Below are 15,633 nucleotides of genomic sequence, written 5' to 3' on the forward strand. Positions count from 1 at the left end.
CCCCCCCCCCCCCCCCCCCCCCGTTTCCCCGGCCACCTGCAGACAAACCCAGACCATCGTTACTCTTCTAGAGCATGCTCATCCTGCCTTTTCCCTTATACGCAACGCTTTCTGCGTTCCTTCTTTAATCCAAGCATACTGGTGATTTCACTGTCACTTCCCTGTCGCTGCACCACTTGCAGGTTGAGGTACTGTCCCTGTGCTATGATCGGGGCGCGGCATCGCTACCTTTGAATCACACGCACATCCCACTTCAAGGTGATAAAGGGGACACTGCACTTCCTCGGCCTCTAAAAGGGGGCACTGGAGCTGAAGGAGCGGAGAATGACTGTCCCTGACCTGTCAGAAGCAGCTGGTCTCCCCCAGCTGTTTGGTGACTGACTGGGTGTCACACACACCTGAAGGGACGGCCTGTTTTCTCAGGTTGAGGCCTCCCTTCACAGCGTGGACATCTATGAATTATTACCAAGGACAGTTATTTCCCCAAGCTACTCAGTAACGTGCTAAATTTCACTGCTCTTCTTTGGAAGGGTTCACCTTTCCAGAATTATATGGAAATTCTCTTTGTGACTCCCAGGTGAAGCCCCCTAAGCCCTGAGGACAAAGTTAGAAAGTGACCTTCACCACTGGTCAGTTGCAAAAGAAGCCATCCCAGCGCTGTGAAGATTGCTCTGGTCCACCCTGAAGGAAAGTAGGGGTGAGGCCGGCTCCCTGACCGGCCCTGGGGTGCGGACCAGAGTCTCGTTGACCGCTCACCCTCCTGATGGGAGCCGAGTCGAGTCACTGACCTTCACTGGCCTCCTAGGGGAGGTGGCCGCAGCCCCCACTGCCCAGGGCGGCTCTACCCGAGCTGCTGGAGACATACTGCCCACTCCCCTCACAGGGGCAGGGCCAAGCATCCGCACCCCGACTGGCTGTGGCAAAGGCTGGGCGTCCCGCTACAACCAGCATAACCACCAGCAAGAACTCGCCCCAGTCACTCAAGCCAATCGCCCCAGAGCTGTGAGAGGGACTAAACGGGTGGGGAGTGAGCTGCCGTGCCCAGGATAGAGAAGGGCCTTCGCACTCCTACCCCACTCAAGCTCCCGTCCACCCTGGCAGGAGGCCTGCTGCAGGGCTGGAGAGACACCCCTGACCGCCATGCCCTGATGGACACCTGCCCCTCCTTCACCACAAGCCTCACTTCCTCGGGGCCCCTCAGAGCCGCCCACAGCCATGACCTCCACACAGAAGGCCAGGACGAGTCGACGTCCAGCTACTCGTCCTTACCATATGTGTGCTAGAAGGTTCTGGGTGAGGCCCGAGTGCATGAAGATCTCCTTCACCTCCTGGCCGCTCACATAGCCATCCAGGTCCAGGTCGGTCTTCAGGAATATCTCGTCAAATCGCATCTTATCCGCAACCGGCACCACCCAGCTCACGGTTGGCTGAAACGGGTTTCAAAATGGTTGGTCTCTAGCTTCTCATCACCATAAACAGGTGCTATTAAAGCGCTTCCACACGCTCCTGACGAGAGAACTATTAAGGCGCTTCTCCACGCATGTGGGTAGCACGACTCCAAGAACCCAGAGGGCACACAGGAGCCCCATTCTGTAAGTGGGGAAACTGAGGCTGACAGCAGCAGACACCACTCAGTCAGCCTCTCCCACCCCATCGCAGTGCCCCCTCCTCCTTGTATTTAGAGGGGGGAAAGACCCAGCAGGTCTGAAGGGGCTTGAAGGGAAGCCAATGAATTCTCCTTCCAGGAGGGGGTCCAAATGTGCCAGGCAAGACCCTCCTGACAGCCCACGTTAGAAGGACGGTCTCCTGAGCACCAACCAGCCCCGCTCTGACGCCAGCCTTCCTGGTCCTCTCGTCTTCTGCCTGCAAACACTTCTCTGCAGCTGCCATAGGAGTTCTCGTGCCCACGGCTCGGGATTCTGTACTCCGTCCTTTGACCCTGACTCCATTCCCCGTGACACAGGAGCGTCCCCATGAGGTGTCAGCGCACAGCAGACACTGACAGGGACTGAATGAGGCGGATGTGAAAATGGTGTCTGCTGGATGGACAGGCACCCAGGGCCCTCTGGTGCTGGTGGGGGAGCCCAGGCCCCAGATGAGCATGCTGCCACCTGCAAGGATCCCACCACCCTCAAGGGCACTGCCCCGGCAGATGCAGTGAAGAGGATCTGCGAGCCCCGGGTAGTGCCATTTCGGCAGCGACAGGGCTTGGCCACCTGCTGCATGTGTGACCCCTCCCGTTGCCTGCTCAGGTCTACATAAGAGGGGTCCACCAGGGCCTATGTACCTCCTATTTCAGGGACATCAGGGGCCCCTTCAGCTGCTAATTCTGGACATGTCACCTCTGACCTTTGGCATACCCATTGAACCAAATTCCACGGCGCCTCTGCCCCTTCTCCTAGAGACGTTTTTCCTCATCCGCTCTTTCTGAACAGGTCTCCCTCGCTATCCAGATCCAGCGTGATCCTGACGCGAGCACTGGGAATCCAGAACGCAATGGGGGGAAGCAAGGGACACCATGTTACCCGGATCATTTCAGTTCCAGGATTCTGGATAGGGAGAATGAGTTAGTCCAGCAAGGATTTATCAGAACCTGTGGACCGAATTCAAAGAGCAAGGGCTCAGGCAGCAGGAATTTAGATAACGAGAGAGACCTGCACTTTACCTGCCCTGTTATGTGAATTTTGTGAGCCACCTCAGAGTAGACATAAAGACACACGTAAAGGATCTCTAACAAAGAAGAGGCTTGCTGTCTTTACGTCCAGTGGCTGGGGTAAGCTAAAGCTCAGATGCCAAGAAACCCGAGGAGGAAGTAACAGCAGATCAGACAAGCTAAGCTGAGGGAGAAAACGGTTTCTGTGCCCCACAAGTCCCAAGAGATTACAACTCTGGGATGACAAAAATCCTAACATTCAATGTGCACACAAAATGAGCTTGCTGCCTGATTTCTGGGGTGTCAGAGTATGTTGACAGCAACACTCCGAATCCAACTTGGCTACAAATCCAACAGGGAACAGCCTTCTCCTTGGAGCTGGGTCTCCCAGAAAGGGCTGGGTTTAAGGCTGGCTTAGCAGCCACAGGCCCCCACTAAATACCAACAGACCCTCGTGGCTGGAAGGGGCTGCGCCCCACAGCTGGCTGTGAAGACAGGACCTGGCGGCCCTAGGCTGGTGGTAAGAGAAGTGGTGGAGGGGACGGCATGGTGTCCCCAGAACTGCTCGCTCTCATGTCTGTGACTCCACCAGCTGCCCCCATCCTTGGGGAAAGGAACGCACCCTCGTCTTCCCACCCCCATCCAGACAGAGGTCCTGGTAAAACAGGTCTAGTTGCAACCAGCAGCGCGCTCCCAGGGTCTGGGGAGAGCCACCAGATCACCATGGACAGGGTTTACAAGGCTGGTCAACCTGCACTGCCAGCAACCTTGGCCCCACTTGCTTCCGTGTCAGTGAAAGCTGTCACCACTAACCTAACCTGCAGTACTTAGTAAGAACTCTCAGAAAGAATTTTGCAGACACAGGTGCTGGCTGTCTTGGGAAAGAGCTCGTGCAGGTCTAAGTTACCAGCCTTGGCCCCCTCTCTGACTCCATCCCACCCTTCTTCCTGTTTCTAGAGGTTCCCACTTGATAGCCTTGGCACAAGCTAGTCCTCTGATGGCTTTTTGTCATTCAGGTGTCAGCTCACACCTCCTTAGTGACCTTCCAGCTGACGCCATCTGCAGGAGCACACCCCTCGCCTCGGCCCAAAACTTCCAGGCCAGGCCCGGTTCTGCTTCTCATAGCTATCTGACCTTCCTTAGTTTACTGAAATGTTTATTGTCTATCTCCCTAAGGAGGGCAGAGGCCAGTCCCACGGTCACTGCGGCATCCCCAGGAAGTGCAGGCACGGCTGGTGGGCTGCTGAGCTGGTGAAGATGCCCACACTGGGCCATCTGGACGCTGGGCTTATTAACAGACACCCACCAACCGGAGGGGAAGCCCGGTTACCTGTGCCTCTCCACATTACTAGGGCAGTGATGGGGGGCTCTGTTGGCCCCCCTGACCAAACCGCCTCGACCCTCTCTCAGAGGACCCTTGCTCTATGGTGCAGCAAGCTCCTGGAAAATGAGCCGCCCCCGCCCCCTCCCCACCAACACCAAGCAGAATGCTTAACTTTACAAATATGTCACATGCAAGAGATTCACCATCTGATCACGTATTTCTGGAGCGTTAAGTGCCTGACAATTCGTTTTTTGATTGTAATTTAAGTGCCTGTCATTAAGCTTTTGATTGCTGAGGCACTCATTTCAAAAACATCCGTCTCAGATGAACACATCGCCAGCGACACGACTAGGGAAAGAGCCAGCTGGCCCATGCGGTCCCCTGGGAAAGCCAGGGTGACCTAGATAGTTGGCCGCCTGAGTGACCCCACTTTTCCCTTCCCATGCTTTCATTCCCACTCTTATGTTTTAAATTCACCAGTAAAGAGTGAACCCAAGAAACCAGAGGCCCCCATCATCGACCCCAAAAAGGCAGAGCCCCGTGCCCGAGCTTGCTCTCTCTCTAGCCCTGGCCTTGCTCTGGTGGCCCTGGGGGTGACGCACACTCTGCAGGACCTGGGAGTCATCAATCTTAGTTTTTCAAATTTTCCTGATGGTTGTTGCCGAGATGCATTTTGCAAAACCTAACAAGAGCCACAAAGACATCTGCTCCGGGGTCGGGGAAGTGTCGGCGGGGGCTCGCCACAGTTATGGGGGCCCCAAGTGAGCGCCACAGGCATCCCTAGCGGACAGTGCCACTTACTGACGGGCCGAGACCAATGCAAGATGGTTTCCCATGTCTACTGTCATGGTTCATATCTGAACCTGCATGGCAGTGCTGGCTGGCCCTTTTCATGTCACCTGCACTGCTTTCCCTCTGAAACCAAAAATGAGGCAGGACGCAAAGCATGACTCAGGATGGAACGCAGGATGTCACATTCTTGCGTGTTTGAGACCATCTCAAAGGTGCCTTTTTATAAAAGAGCCCTTCATGGTGTGCTACATTTGCCAGAACAAGAAATGTCTTTCTGGTTTTTTTTTTTTTAAGATTTTATTTATTTCTTTGACAGAGAGAGCGAGAGAGAGCATAAGCAGGGGGAACAGCAGAGGGAGAAGGAGAAGCAGGCTCCCCACCAAGCAGGGAGCCCGATGCAGGGCTCGATCCCAGGACCCTGGGATCAAGACCCGAGCCTAAGGCAGACGCTTAACCGACTGAGCCACCCAGGTGCTCCAAGAAATGTCTTTTTGATACATAATATGCTGCCCGCTGGGAGTCAGAGCCCCCACACTGTCTTCCTAACAAGAGATGAATGCCTCCCTTGCTCACGTGACACTCAACATGTTTACTGAGCATCAGAGTACCTGAGATTGCTCTGACACTGAGATGATAACCAAGAACTAACTCTGCTCTCATGAAGCTAAGCGGGAGGGATGTGGAAGAGACAGATGACACATAACTACATAATAGGCCAGGCCTGGGAAATCTAGAACGCAGGGTGGACAGAGCCCAGGGCACACTGGCTGTGGTCATGCCCGAGCCCCCTGCTAAGGTGCCCCATGTGAGCAGAGGCCTAACGAAGCAAAGTGCTGGGGTATGATCTGGGAATGCACCTGCCCAGCAAAGGCGCTTCCTGAGGCAGGAGGGACAGAGACGAGAGAAGAGAGCCCGAAGAGAGCCCAGAGGTGGGAGCAACCGGAGTGTGTCTGAGGAAGGGTGATATTTGTGTGCAAATGAATGAGAAACGTAACTCCAAATCCCTGTAGCTATGGACTCGATGTTTGTGCCCCCCCCCACCCCAGAACTCTTATGTTAAAACCTAACCCCAATGTGATGGTATTGGGAAGTGGGCCTTGGGGAGTGATTAGGTCATGAGGGTGGAGCTCCATGAATGAGATCACTGCCCTCATGGAAAGGACCCCAGAGAGCTCTCTCATCCTTTGCACCACGTGAGGGCACAGTGAGAAAACCATCTGTGAACCCGGAATCAGGCTCTCATCAGACACCCAATCTGCCAGTGCCTGGATCTTGGACTTCCCAGCCTCCAGATTTTCTGTGAGAAATAAATGTTTGTCACAATCACCCAGTCTATGGTATTCCATTACACTCAAACAGAGTAAGATACCGACCATAAATATTGTTTTAAAAAACATAATCATGGGGCGCCTCGGTGGCTTAGTCAGTTAAGCGTCTGCCTTTGGCTCAGGTCATGGTCCCAAGGTCCTGGGATCGAGCCCCACGTCGGGCTCCCTGCTCGGCGGGAAGCCTGCTTCTCCCTCTCCCTCTGCTGCTCCCCCTGCTTGTGTGTGCTCTCTCTGTCTGATAAATAAAAAAAATCTTTTAAAAAACACTTTAAAAATGAATAAATAAATAATAAAAAATAAAAACTGCAATCACCAATGTTACCTTTCTGGGGTCCCGAATTACTTGCTCCCAAGGACCATCCGGCTGGAACTCTACCCGTGCAGATGGCAGCTCTAGAAGCGGCCGCTTGCAGAGGGCACCGTACCTGTGTTTGCTTGATGCTGTGCTTGGGGGACAAGCTCCCCGTGCTGTTGAGGCTGCTGACGCTGCCGTGGGAAGGCGTGGAGCGGAGGCTGTCTTTCGGCGGGGGGCTGGCAGGCAGCACGGGCACAGCGCCTGGGAACACGGTCTTCTTCCTCTTGGAAGGTGGGATGAGGGATGGAGGCAGGACAGAGGGCACAGGCTCCTTCTCGAGGGCTCGGTACACCAAGTGCATCGCCTGGGAGTGTGAGAGAGGATTACATTCAGGCGGCCAGACACAGGCCGTGGGCGGGGAAAGGGCAGCTCTTTCCGGGACTGCAGCGATGTGACAAAGTCTGCTCTTTTTGAGGTCCCTTCCAAGCTGAACAGAGTAAAAGATAAACCTTCCCTGATGCGTTCTCTTCCAATGCATCATTTTTCCAAGATGTGTTTAATCACGTAAGATCAACATGAGCCCAAAAGGAATTCAATCATGCCCGACTCCACACATGTCCCTTCACCACACAACTCCAGGGCTGACGAGTCCCCAAGTAGTGGAATTTGGAAGTCTAAAGACACACCACGGGCACTATATGTACTTCCTGTTTCAGGTGGGCAGAGAAAAGAAACTTTGTCTAATACAAAGATTTAAGTCTGTTTTAAAGTGTAACAAAACCAGGGGTCCCTGGGTGGCTCAGTCGGTTAAGCCTCTGACTCTTGATTTTGGCTCAGGTCATGTCCATGCTGGGCGTGGAGCCTGCTTAAGATTCTCTCTCTCCCTCTCCCCCCTCCCCCCGCCTCAAAAAAAAGAAAAAAAAGGGAACAAAATCAAACCAAAATTATAACCCTTCCCACTTAAAAATATTCCTTAAGTTGCTATTTGAATATAGACCAGATCACTAACATGGGTAAAATTTACCATCACTTAAAACGCTACAGAATGTTAAACCCAAAGAGTGACGAAAAGAAACCTAAATGACACAATTATAAGACCCATTTACAGAACAATATAAATTTCAGCTGAAATGATAGGAAATGATAAAAACAAAACAAGAATGGAAACTCAGGGCTCCTGAGGCCATGAAGAGAGGGGCATGTGCCCGGGTTCACTGTGGGCCAGCCATCCCATGCCTGGGAAATCACCCCAAGAGCAGTTCAACGATCCAAATACTTCAAGTCCAGTGCGGTCAGAGAAAATATAAAAACTAAATAACGAGGGCCCGGGGGACAGCGAAGCTAGTGTTCAATGGGGACAGAGTTTCAGTTTTGCAGGATGAAGGGTCCTGGAGATGGGAGGTGGTGGCAGCTGCACAGCCACGTGAAAGTATTAATGCCACTGAACCACACACTTGAAAATGACTATGACGGTAAATTTTATGTTCTCTATATTTTACCACAATAAAACAATAATAATGGGGTGCCTGGGATGGCTCAGTCGGTTAAGCACCTGATTTTGGCTCAGGTTGTGCTCTTGGGGTCATGAGATGGTGCCCTGTGTTAGACTCCAAGCTCAGCGCGGAGTCGGCTTGAAATTCTCTCTCCCTCCCCCTCTGCTCCCAGCCCTACTCGTGCTCACTTGCTTGTGCTCTAATAAATAAATAAATCTTAAAAAAAAAAAAAAAACACTGCCCTTAACTACAAGAAGCTACTTTGTTCTACTTTGTTTGAGATTTAAGGGAACAAGGTGAGTGAATAAATCCCATGAATGGGAAAGGTCAAAGATGTGAGGTGGAGGGAAGGAAGGAATGAGAGGAGAGACAGAATGACACAGGCCCAGGGTGAGGAGGGCTGGCTTGCGAGGACATGAACCTGGCCACTGGGCAGCTGAAGAGGAAGATGGGGAGCTACAGGGGTGTGGAGGGCGCAGCTGCATGGGAAAGCAGCCTATAGGACGGGAGAGCCCTGATCAACACACAGGAACACCAGGGCCATTAAAAGTATTAGAGGGTGGGAGGGCCAGGGCTCAGACATAAGCAGACCTGAAAGCAGATGGTGGTGCCTTGGGGCACCTGCTGGGCCCGTCTATACACACCTACTTCCAGCTCTGTCTACTAAGAGGTCCTGAAAGCAGTGGCACCCCAGGGGCACTGAGCACCCCAGAGCCCACATCCTGGTTTCTAACACCATTCGCCACTACATGGAACCGGGGCTCCCTGGAGAACCAGGGCCGGGGCAGGAAATACACAGGAGGAGCCAGGAGCAGCCCCCCAAGCCAAAAGGAAGCAAGTGCTCAGACAATGATGTGATGTGACCAAAGGACAAAGGAGCCCGCAGGGAGGAGCTCCAAATGGGCAAAATAAATCACGCCACTAAAAGATTATAAACCGTGGAACAAAGGATGCAGCCCTGAGTCCACTGTGACACAAACTCCTATAGTAGAAGGCTAACTAGAAAATGTGCAAGAAGTGCCAGAATTAGAGACTCGTCTGGCAACCACCATAATCGTTACTCAATCAGGTGAGACTCCTGGGAGGGCACGAGAACTAGCGGGTGAGAGGTGGAAGAGTAATGGGGTGGTCCAACCTCTGTGTGTCTCCCACAAGAGACTGAGCACACAGGAAGACAGTAACTCTGCAGAGAAACCCACAGCCTCTACCAACTGCAATCAAGGTTGACACTGTGTCGACAATGTGGGGTAAGATACCACAGGTCCTGTCGACGGCACGGAGCCCAAGAAAAACAAGCATCAGCTCGGTGGGGTCCTGCCCCACGCAAGTGCACGACCTGGATCATCATGAGGAAACAGCCGATATCCCCAAGCTGAGGGACCCTCTACAACTGCTGGCCTGCGCTCTTCAAAATACCCATGAGACACAGAGACAAACGGAGCTCTTGCTCCAGATTAGAGGACACGAAAGAGACGGTGCTGCAGAATCTAACACAGGAGGCTGGAACTTCTTTGCTGCAAAGGATGTTTGGGGACAACTGGCAAGGTCTGAATAATATCCTTAGGTAATACATAACGACATATTAACACAGAAGCTATACAATAAGACACAAAATAGTATGATAAATTACACACTGTCAATGTTAATTTCCTGATTTTGAATTGGACACTGGGTATGTAAGAGAATTCCCTGGTTTTAGGAAATACACACTGAAGTATTCTGGGACAAAAAGGTATGGTGTCCGCAACCGACTCCAAAATGGCTCAAAGGAAAATTTTAGGTGTGTGTATACTTACATGCATACGGCGTGAGAGGGAGAGAGGAGGAGGATAAAGCAATGTGGTAAAATAATATCACTGGGGAATGTGACTCAAGGGCATTCAGAAGAATTCTCTGTATTACTGTCACTTTTCTTTAAATCCAAAGTACATCAAAATAAACACTTTTTAAAAATCAGAGAAAAAAAAAAAACACGACTCAGGAAACATTTCCTTCCTCAGCAGAGTGGAAAAAGAGAGTCACAGCAGGGGCCTACCACAGCAAACTCATCTCTGTCCAGGTGCCCATCCTTGTCAATGTCACTGAGGTCCCAGACCTGCAAGGGAAAGAGAGCAAGGCTTACTGGGGAAGGAAGCACGCCTGCCAGAACTCAGATTCTGAGTGCTGGGTGCATAGCAGGGTTAAGACAAGGCAATCAAAATGCATTTGAGAACCAGTCGGTGGGTGCTCTGAAAAACCACTAGCTGATGAAGTATCGTCAATTCCAAGATCCTTTTTGTTATATTATGTTCATTTCCTCTAACAAATGATCATAATTATAAATGCGTCCACCTTGGTTTTCTCTTTATCGTCTTACCAGGCATTCTTAGAAAAGATGCTTTGGTTTTGGCACAGCTGTTGCTCCGAACACAAGCCCCCCACCACCATTCACGCTGTGCAGGGCTGTGGGCGTGCCTTCACCACTGGTGGATGGTGAGGCAGGTGCCACCAAGTGTGCTTGGCCCACTTGGCACCCTGAAGATGAGGCAGACAGGTATAGGTTCCTATTCTGGGTCAAAGGCCAGGTGCCAGATTTTCTAAAGTACAATCAAAGCACTAGCTTCCTGACCCAAGTCAGCCCCACCCCGAACCAGCAGGCCTGCCCGACTCGGACAACACTGCGCACGGCGCCAGTGCCCAGAGCTAAGCACATACCTTGGCGTCCAAACATGGTGCTTCACGTGCTGGTCCCCTCTCAGTCAATCATGAGTGACATCAGCCCAGGGATATTTCTCATGGGCAGGTCCTCCTCCCCAGCCCTGCTGCTGTCCTTGACTTGGGCCTCTCCAATACTCCACAGAGGCCAGAGCCTCCAGCTGGCCTCTTTGCCTCTAATCCTTTCCCCAGGGTTACCATGGGGACTATTCTAGAATACACTCTGAGACTGTCCCCTAGACTGGCACATGAAGCCCCCTGTGCCCTACGCAGGTGCCTGCACCACAGCCCAGCTTCCAGGGACTCCACCTTGCTCTCTAGGGAGCCCAAAGTGTTCAGTCCCTTCAAGCAGAGAAATGACCTTTCGGAGGCATTCTGTATCAGGCTGAGTGCTTTATGCCACCAGGTTCAATTTAGGAAGCAGAGGTTCACGAAGAGTAACTTTTTCAAAGACATGGCACTTGCTCGGGGAACTAGGACTAGAACAAGACTTCCTGGCTCCACGCCTCTCCCTGCCCAGGGCCTCTCTACCTCAGCACCACTGACATTTGGGACTGCATCACTCTCTGTGGTGGGGCTGACCTGGGCCCAAGTGATGTTGAGCAGCGTCCCCAGCCTCCACCCACCTGATGCCAACAACACCCGACCCAGGCAGGACAACCAGAACTGTCTCCAGACACTGCTCAACATCCCTGGGGGAGGAAGTGCCTGGTAAGAATACCAGCCCTCCCCAGCACGCCTCTCCTCATGCTGTCATGCGCCTGGCCTTCCCATCCCATCGTCAGCCACCCATTTCTTCTCTCTTGAGGACACAGTCCAGAAGCGCCTACTCTAGGAAGCCTTCCCTGCCTGCCCTGTACCCCTCTGCTCTGGCGGGTCAGGCACCTCCCCTCTGCCACTGTCCTCACCGGGCAAAACCACAATATCAGGGAGGCAATGGGCAGCAGGGGGTCACCAGGAAGAGTGAGGGCTCTGGGGACCACCTAGGGCTTCATTCTCCTCTCCGTGAGACCCTGAGAGGCTTATTGGCCACTCTGAAGTCCCCCTTTTCCTCATCTAGAAAATGGAAGGGACGCCATCCATAACAAGGTGGTTTCAAGTCCTGAAGGACTTCATTCACGCAAAGTGCTATAACGGGGCTTGGCATGTAGGAAGCCCTCGATAAATAAATATCATGATCTTAACTGTTATTTATTTATTTGCTCTCCCGGACTATATCTAATTTCATCCCCATCTTCCCGGTGCTCAGCAAAAGGCCTGGCCCCAAGCAGACTCCAAACTTCCTGAATGACTGAATGGATGGTTGGTGCATGGAAGCATGGATGAATGAACAGAAGCAGAGAGGCACGGATGCACGAGTGCACTGGTGCATCACGGACAGACGGGTGCACAGATGGATGGGTGCATGGATATGGAAGCACACACGCGTGGATGGACGGGTGCACAGATGGATGGGTGCATGGATATGGAAGCACACACGCATGGATGGACGGGTGCACAGATGGATGGGTGCATGGATATGGGAGCACACACGCGTGATGGACGGGTGCACAGATGGATGGGTGCATGGATATGGAAGCACACATGCGTGGATGGACGGGTGCACAGATGGATGGGTGCATGGATATGGAAGCACACATGCATGGATGGACGGGTGCACAGATGGATGGGTGCATGCCTATGAACGCACGTGTGCGAAGATACGGATGGGTGCATGGATTCGGATGCACACAAGCACAGGAGGATGGGGGCACGGATACAGATGCATGCATGCACAGGTGGACAGACACATGGATATGGATGCATGTGTGCGGAGGTATGGATAAGTGCATGGATATGGATGCACGCACACACAGGTGGATGGGTGCATGGATGTGGATGCATGTGCACATGCTTGAATGGGTGCACATAAGCCTGGCACGTGCAGAAAAGCAGATGAGAAGTGTTCCGTGTGCCACAAGACCTGGAGCCCGGCAGAAGATCTGCACAATGCACCCTTCCCAGCCACAGCTCCCTTTCTCATGAAGCACACTCCACCTCTGTCAGTCTCTCTGTCTTGTTTGTGATCTGGCTCTACAACAGGATTACATCCAGTTGTCAGGTATTCTGCAAGGACTGACAAACGCACGTAATGTGCAGGACGGGGTAGCCCCATCCTGCTGCAATTAAAACTCATGCCTTGTAAAGATGCTTGGTCCCCATCACAGAGCTCCGCCTACACCAGGCCACAGCCAAAAGGGAACAAAGGGATTTGAGAGATTCCCCTTTCTTAGTGGCCTTCTTTCAAAATATTGTATTAAGATAGGCTCTACCTGGGTCCTATCAAATGGGCCAGTGTCCACAAAAGTCATAATCAAACAGAAACATTATTAGGTGAATCCAAAGGACAGGAATTTGTACCTTTCCCAAAGGTTCTACCAAATGTCATGAGCTAGACCCACAGGTGTCGCCTGGAACAGCAGGGACTATGCTCAGTCCCCTGCTCTGGGCCTGTGCCTGCCACCTCGCTGTGATCCAGTCCAGACAGATGACAACATCCATCCCTTCTCAGTGCGTAGCAGGGAACTCAGTACGGACAGCCTTGTGGAACTGGGCTTTGGGCACAGAGCAAACACACAGGGCCATGATGCAAACCTCATTGGAGGGAAGACAGTCTGGAATAAAAAGCTGCATCTAAAAAACTTGTATTTAATAGGAACAAAACTAAGGGCCTTTTTTTAAAGAGAATGCATAAAATTTTTTCTAAACTTGCAGCAGAATTTAAAGTACCTTTACCTTAAGCTCATAGGCAGAAGAAAAGTAATTAAAAATAGAAAAGAGGGCACCTGGGTGGTACAGTCAGTTGAGCATCTGACTCTTGGTATCGGCTCAGGTCTGATTGAGCCCCGTGTTGGGCTCCACGCTTGGTGCAGAGTCTGCTTGAGATTCTCTCTCCCCACTCTCTCTGCCCCCCCCCCACTCACGCTCTCTCTCTAAAATAAATAAATCTTAAAAAAAAAAGAAAAGAAAAGAAGAAAAGAGTTCTAGACATACAGTCCCATACTTCGCCCCAGAAGCACACGGAGTAGGGGACATCCCAGGTCTGGGTTCATATCTCACCTCTGCCCATCTTTGGGCCCTGGGCAGCAAGCTCACTTCTGAGGCCGCCTCCCCAGGCGTGCAATGGGCCCACACCAGCATCTTCCCACAGGCTGGGGAGCATCTGTGAGCCACATCCATGAGGCCCTAAGCCAACTTGACTGTAGCAAGTTCTCCACATACGTCGGCTCTTACAAAGCCCCTGATGGTGCATGGCCGTGTGTAAAGCCTCATACGTGTGCGTGGGGAGCAAGCTTGGGGCAGACGGAAGTCAGCAGCAGTTCAGGATGTGACAGAACCACTTACCCGGCCCAGGACATCAAGAGGCAGCTTTGAGTTCATGAGGACTGGCTTGACTTTGTCTCCAGAGAGCAAACCATTGATGGGTAAGAGGCTTTCAAAAATTCCGTCAAATTTTGCCTTTTCTTCCACCTAGTTGGAAAGGAATAGCCTGAGTGAGTAAAAAAAGGGTACCTGTGGGAGAGTCTAAAATGAGCTCTGACCCAAAGCTGAATGAAAACAGGCAAGGACCTGCCACTGGCCTTGCCTAAAAGCACAGGATGTCTTATAGCAGTTCCAGAGTGAACATCTGCCCTGAAGGAAACAGCTCCCTGGCAACTACGAATTTGGTGGCCAAGGTCAACAAGGAGAAAGGACCTGGCCATGGGCCTCGCTCTCCACCACAGGGGCTGTCTGGGAGACAAAGATCGCCCCTACCTCCCTCCTAGGAGCTCACTAGGACAAGAAAGATGCAAGTGTGAATGGGTTTTCATTCTTTAAGACAAACAACTAAATCTGGATGTCAACCTACAGAACTAAAAGAGGTCAAGAACCAAATACAAAAATAAACCAAAGACTTAAGCAACCAATTATCAAAATCAACTTTAAGAACAGGAAATCCTCTCAGAGTAAAAAAATAAATTATAAAAGCTCCTCGTGAACAGAGAGGTCTGGACGGGACTTACAATGCAAAGTAGCAGCTATGGCTACTGTGAAATACGAAATGCGGGCGGTGTGTCCAAGGGGCCGTCGGTGAGGCGGGTCTGGGCAGGGGCAGTCTGCCCTCCTCTGGGAATAAAACCCACAGTGACTGGACCCGGGGGGGCAGACCCCTCACTACCCGCTCTGCCCACAAGCTGGAGCCACGGAAGCACTAAGAAACCCTCACAAGCATCTGTTGACAGAATGGATAACCAAAATGTGGTGCATCCACGCAATGGATGGCCTTGCCTAAAAGCACAGGATGTCTTATAGCAGTTCCAGAGTGAACATCTGCCCTGAAGGAAACAGCTCCCTGGCAACTACGAATTTGGTGGCCAAGGTCAACAAGGAGAAAGGACCTGGCCATGGGCCTCGCTCTCCACCACAGGGGCTGTCTGGGAGACAAAAAACAAGAGATTCTGACCCAGACTACAACAGGGATGAACCCTGAGGACATTATGCTGAATGAAATAAGCCAGACACCACAGGACAGGTACTGTGATTCCACTTCTATGAGGTCCCTAGAGGAGTCACACTCTCAGAGACAAGAAGCAGACTGGTGGGCGCCAGGGGCTGGGGCGGGGCAGGGGGGAGTTAGTGTTTAATGGGGACAGAGTTTCAGTTTGGAGCGATGAGAAAGTTCTAGAGATGGATGGTGAAGATGGCTGCACAACAGTGTGAATGTACCTAATGCTACTAACTATGTGCTTAAAAATGGTCAAGATGGTGGGGGTGCCAGGTGGCTCAGTAATGTTGAGCGTCTGACTCTTGGTTTCGGACCAGTCATGATCTCAGGGTTGTGAGATCGAGCCCCGCATTGGGCTACCTGCTCAGCACGGTGTCTGCTTGAGATTCTCTCTCTCTCTCTCCTTCTCCCTGCCCTTCCCGTCCACGTGCATGCGTGTGTGTGTGCGTATACGTGCGTTCTCTCTCTCTAAATTGTCTGCATGAGATTCTCTCTCCCTCTCCCTGCCCTTCCCGTCCACGTGCATGCA

General features: G+C 52.0%; 1 protein-coding gene across 5 annotated transcripts in view; it reads right to left on the reverse strand.

The window, feature by feature from the left end:
- The window catches only part of EPS15L1 (epidermal growth factor receptor pathway substrate 15 like 1), a 97,133-nt gene that overhangs the window by 52,917 nt on the left and 28,583 nt on the right, over nucleotides 1-15,633 (reverse strand). For all 5 annotated transcript variants that reach the window (XM_032412312.1, XM_032412313.1, XM_032412314.1 and 2 more), the window contains exons 7-10: nucleotides 13,964-14,089; nucleotides 9,921-9,980; nucleotides 6,523-6,756; nucleotides 1,270-1,427 (exon numbers count right to left, since the gene is read on the reverse strand). In XM_032412312.1, coding sequence (XP_032268203.1) covers nucleotides 1,270-1,427; nucleotides 6,523-6,756; nucleotides 9,921-9,980; nucleotides 13,964-14,089 — 578 coding nt within the window. The remainder of the gene's footprint in view (nucleotides 1-1,269; nucleotides 1,428-6,522; nucleotides 6,757-9,920; nucleotides 9,981-13,963; nucleotides 14,090-15,633) is intronic.

This window comes from Phoca vitulina, unplaced genomic scaffold, assembly GCF_004348235.1.
Source record: "Phoca vitulina isolate PV1807 unplaced genomic scaffold, GSC_HSeal_1.0 scaffold13, whole genome shotgun sequence".
Classification (NCBI taxonomy): Eukaryota; Metazoa; Chordata; class Mammalia; order Carnivora; family Phocidae; genus Phoca; species Phoca vitulina.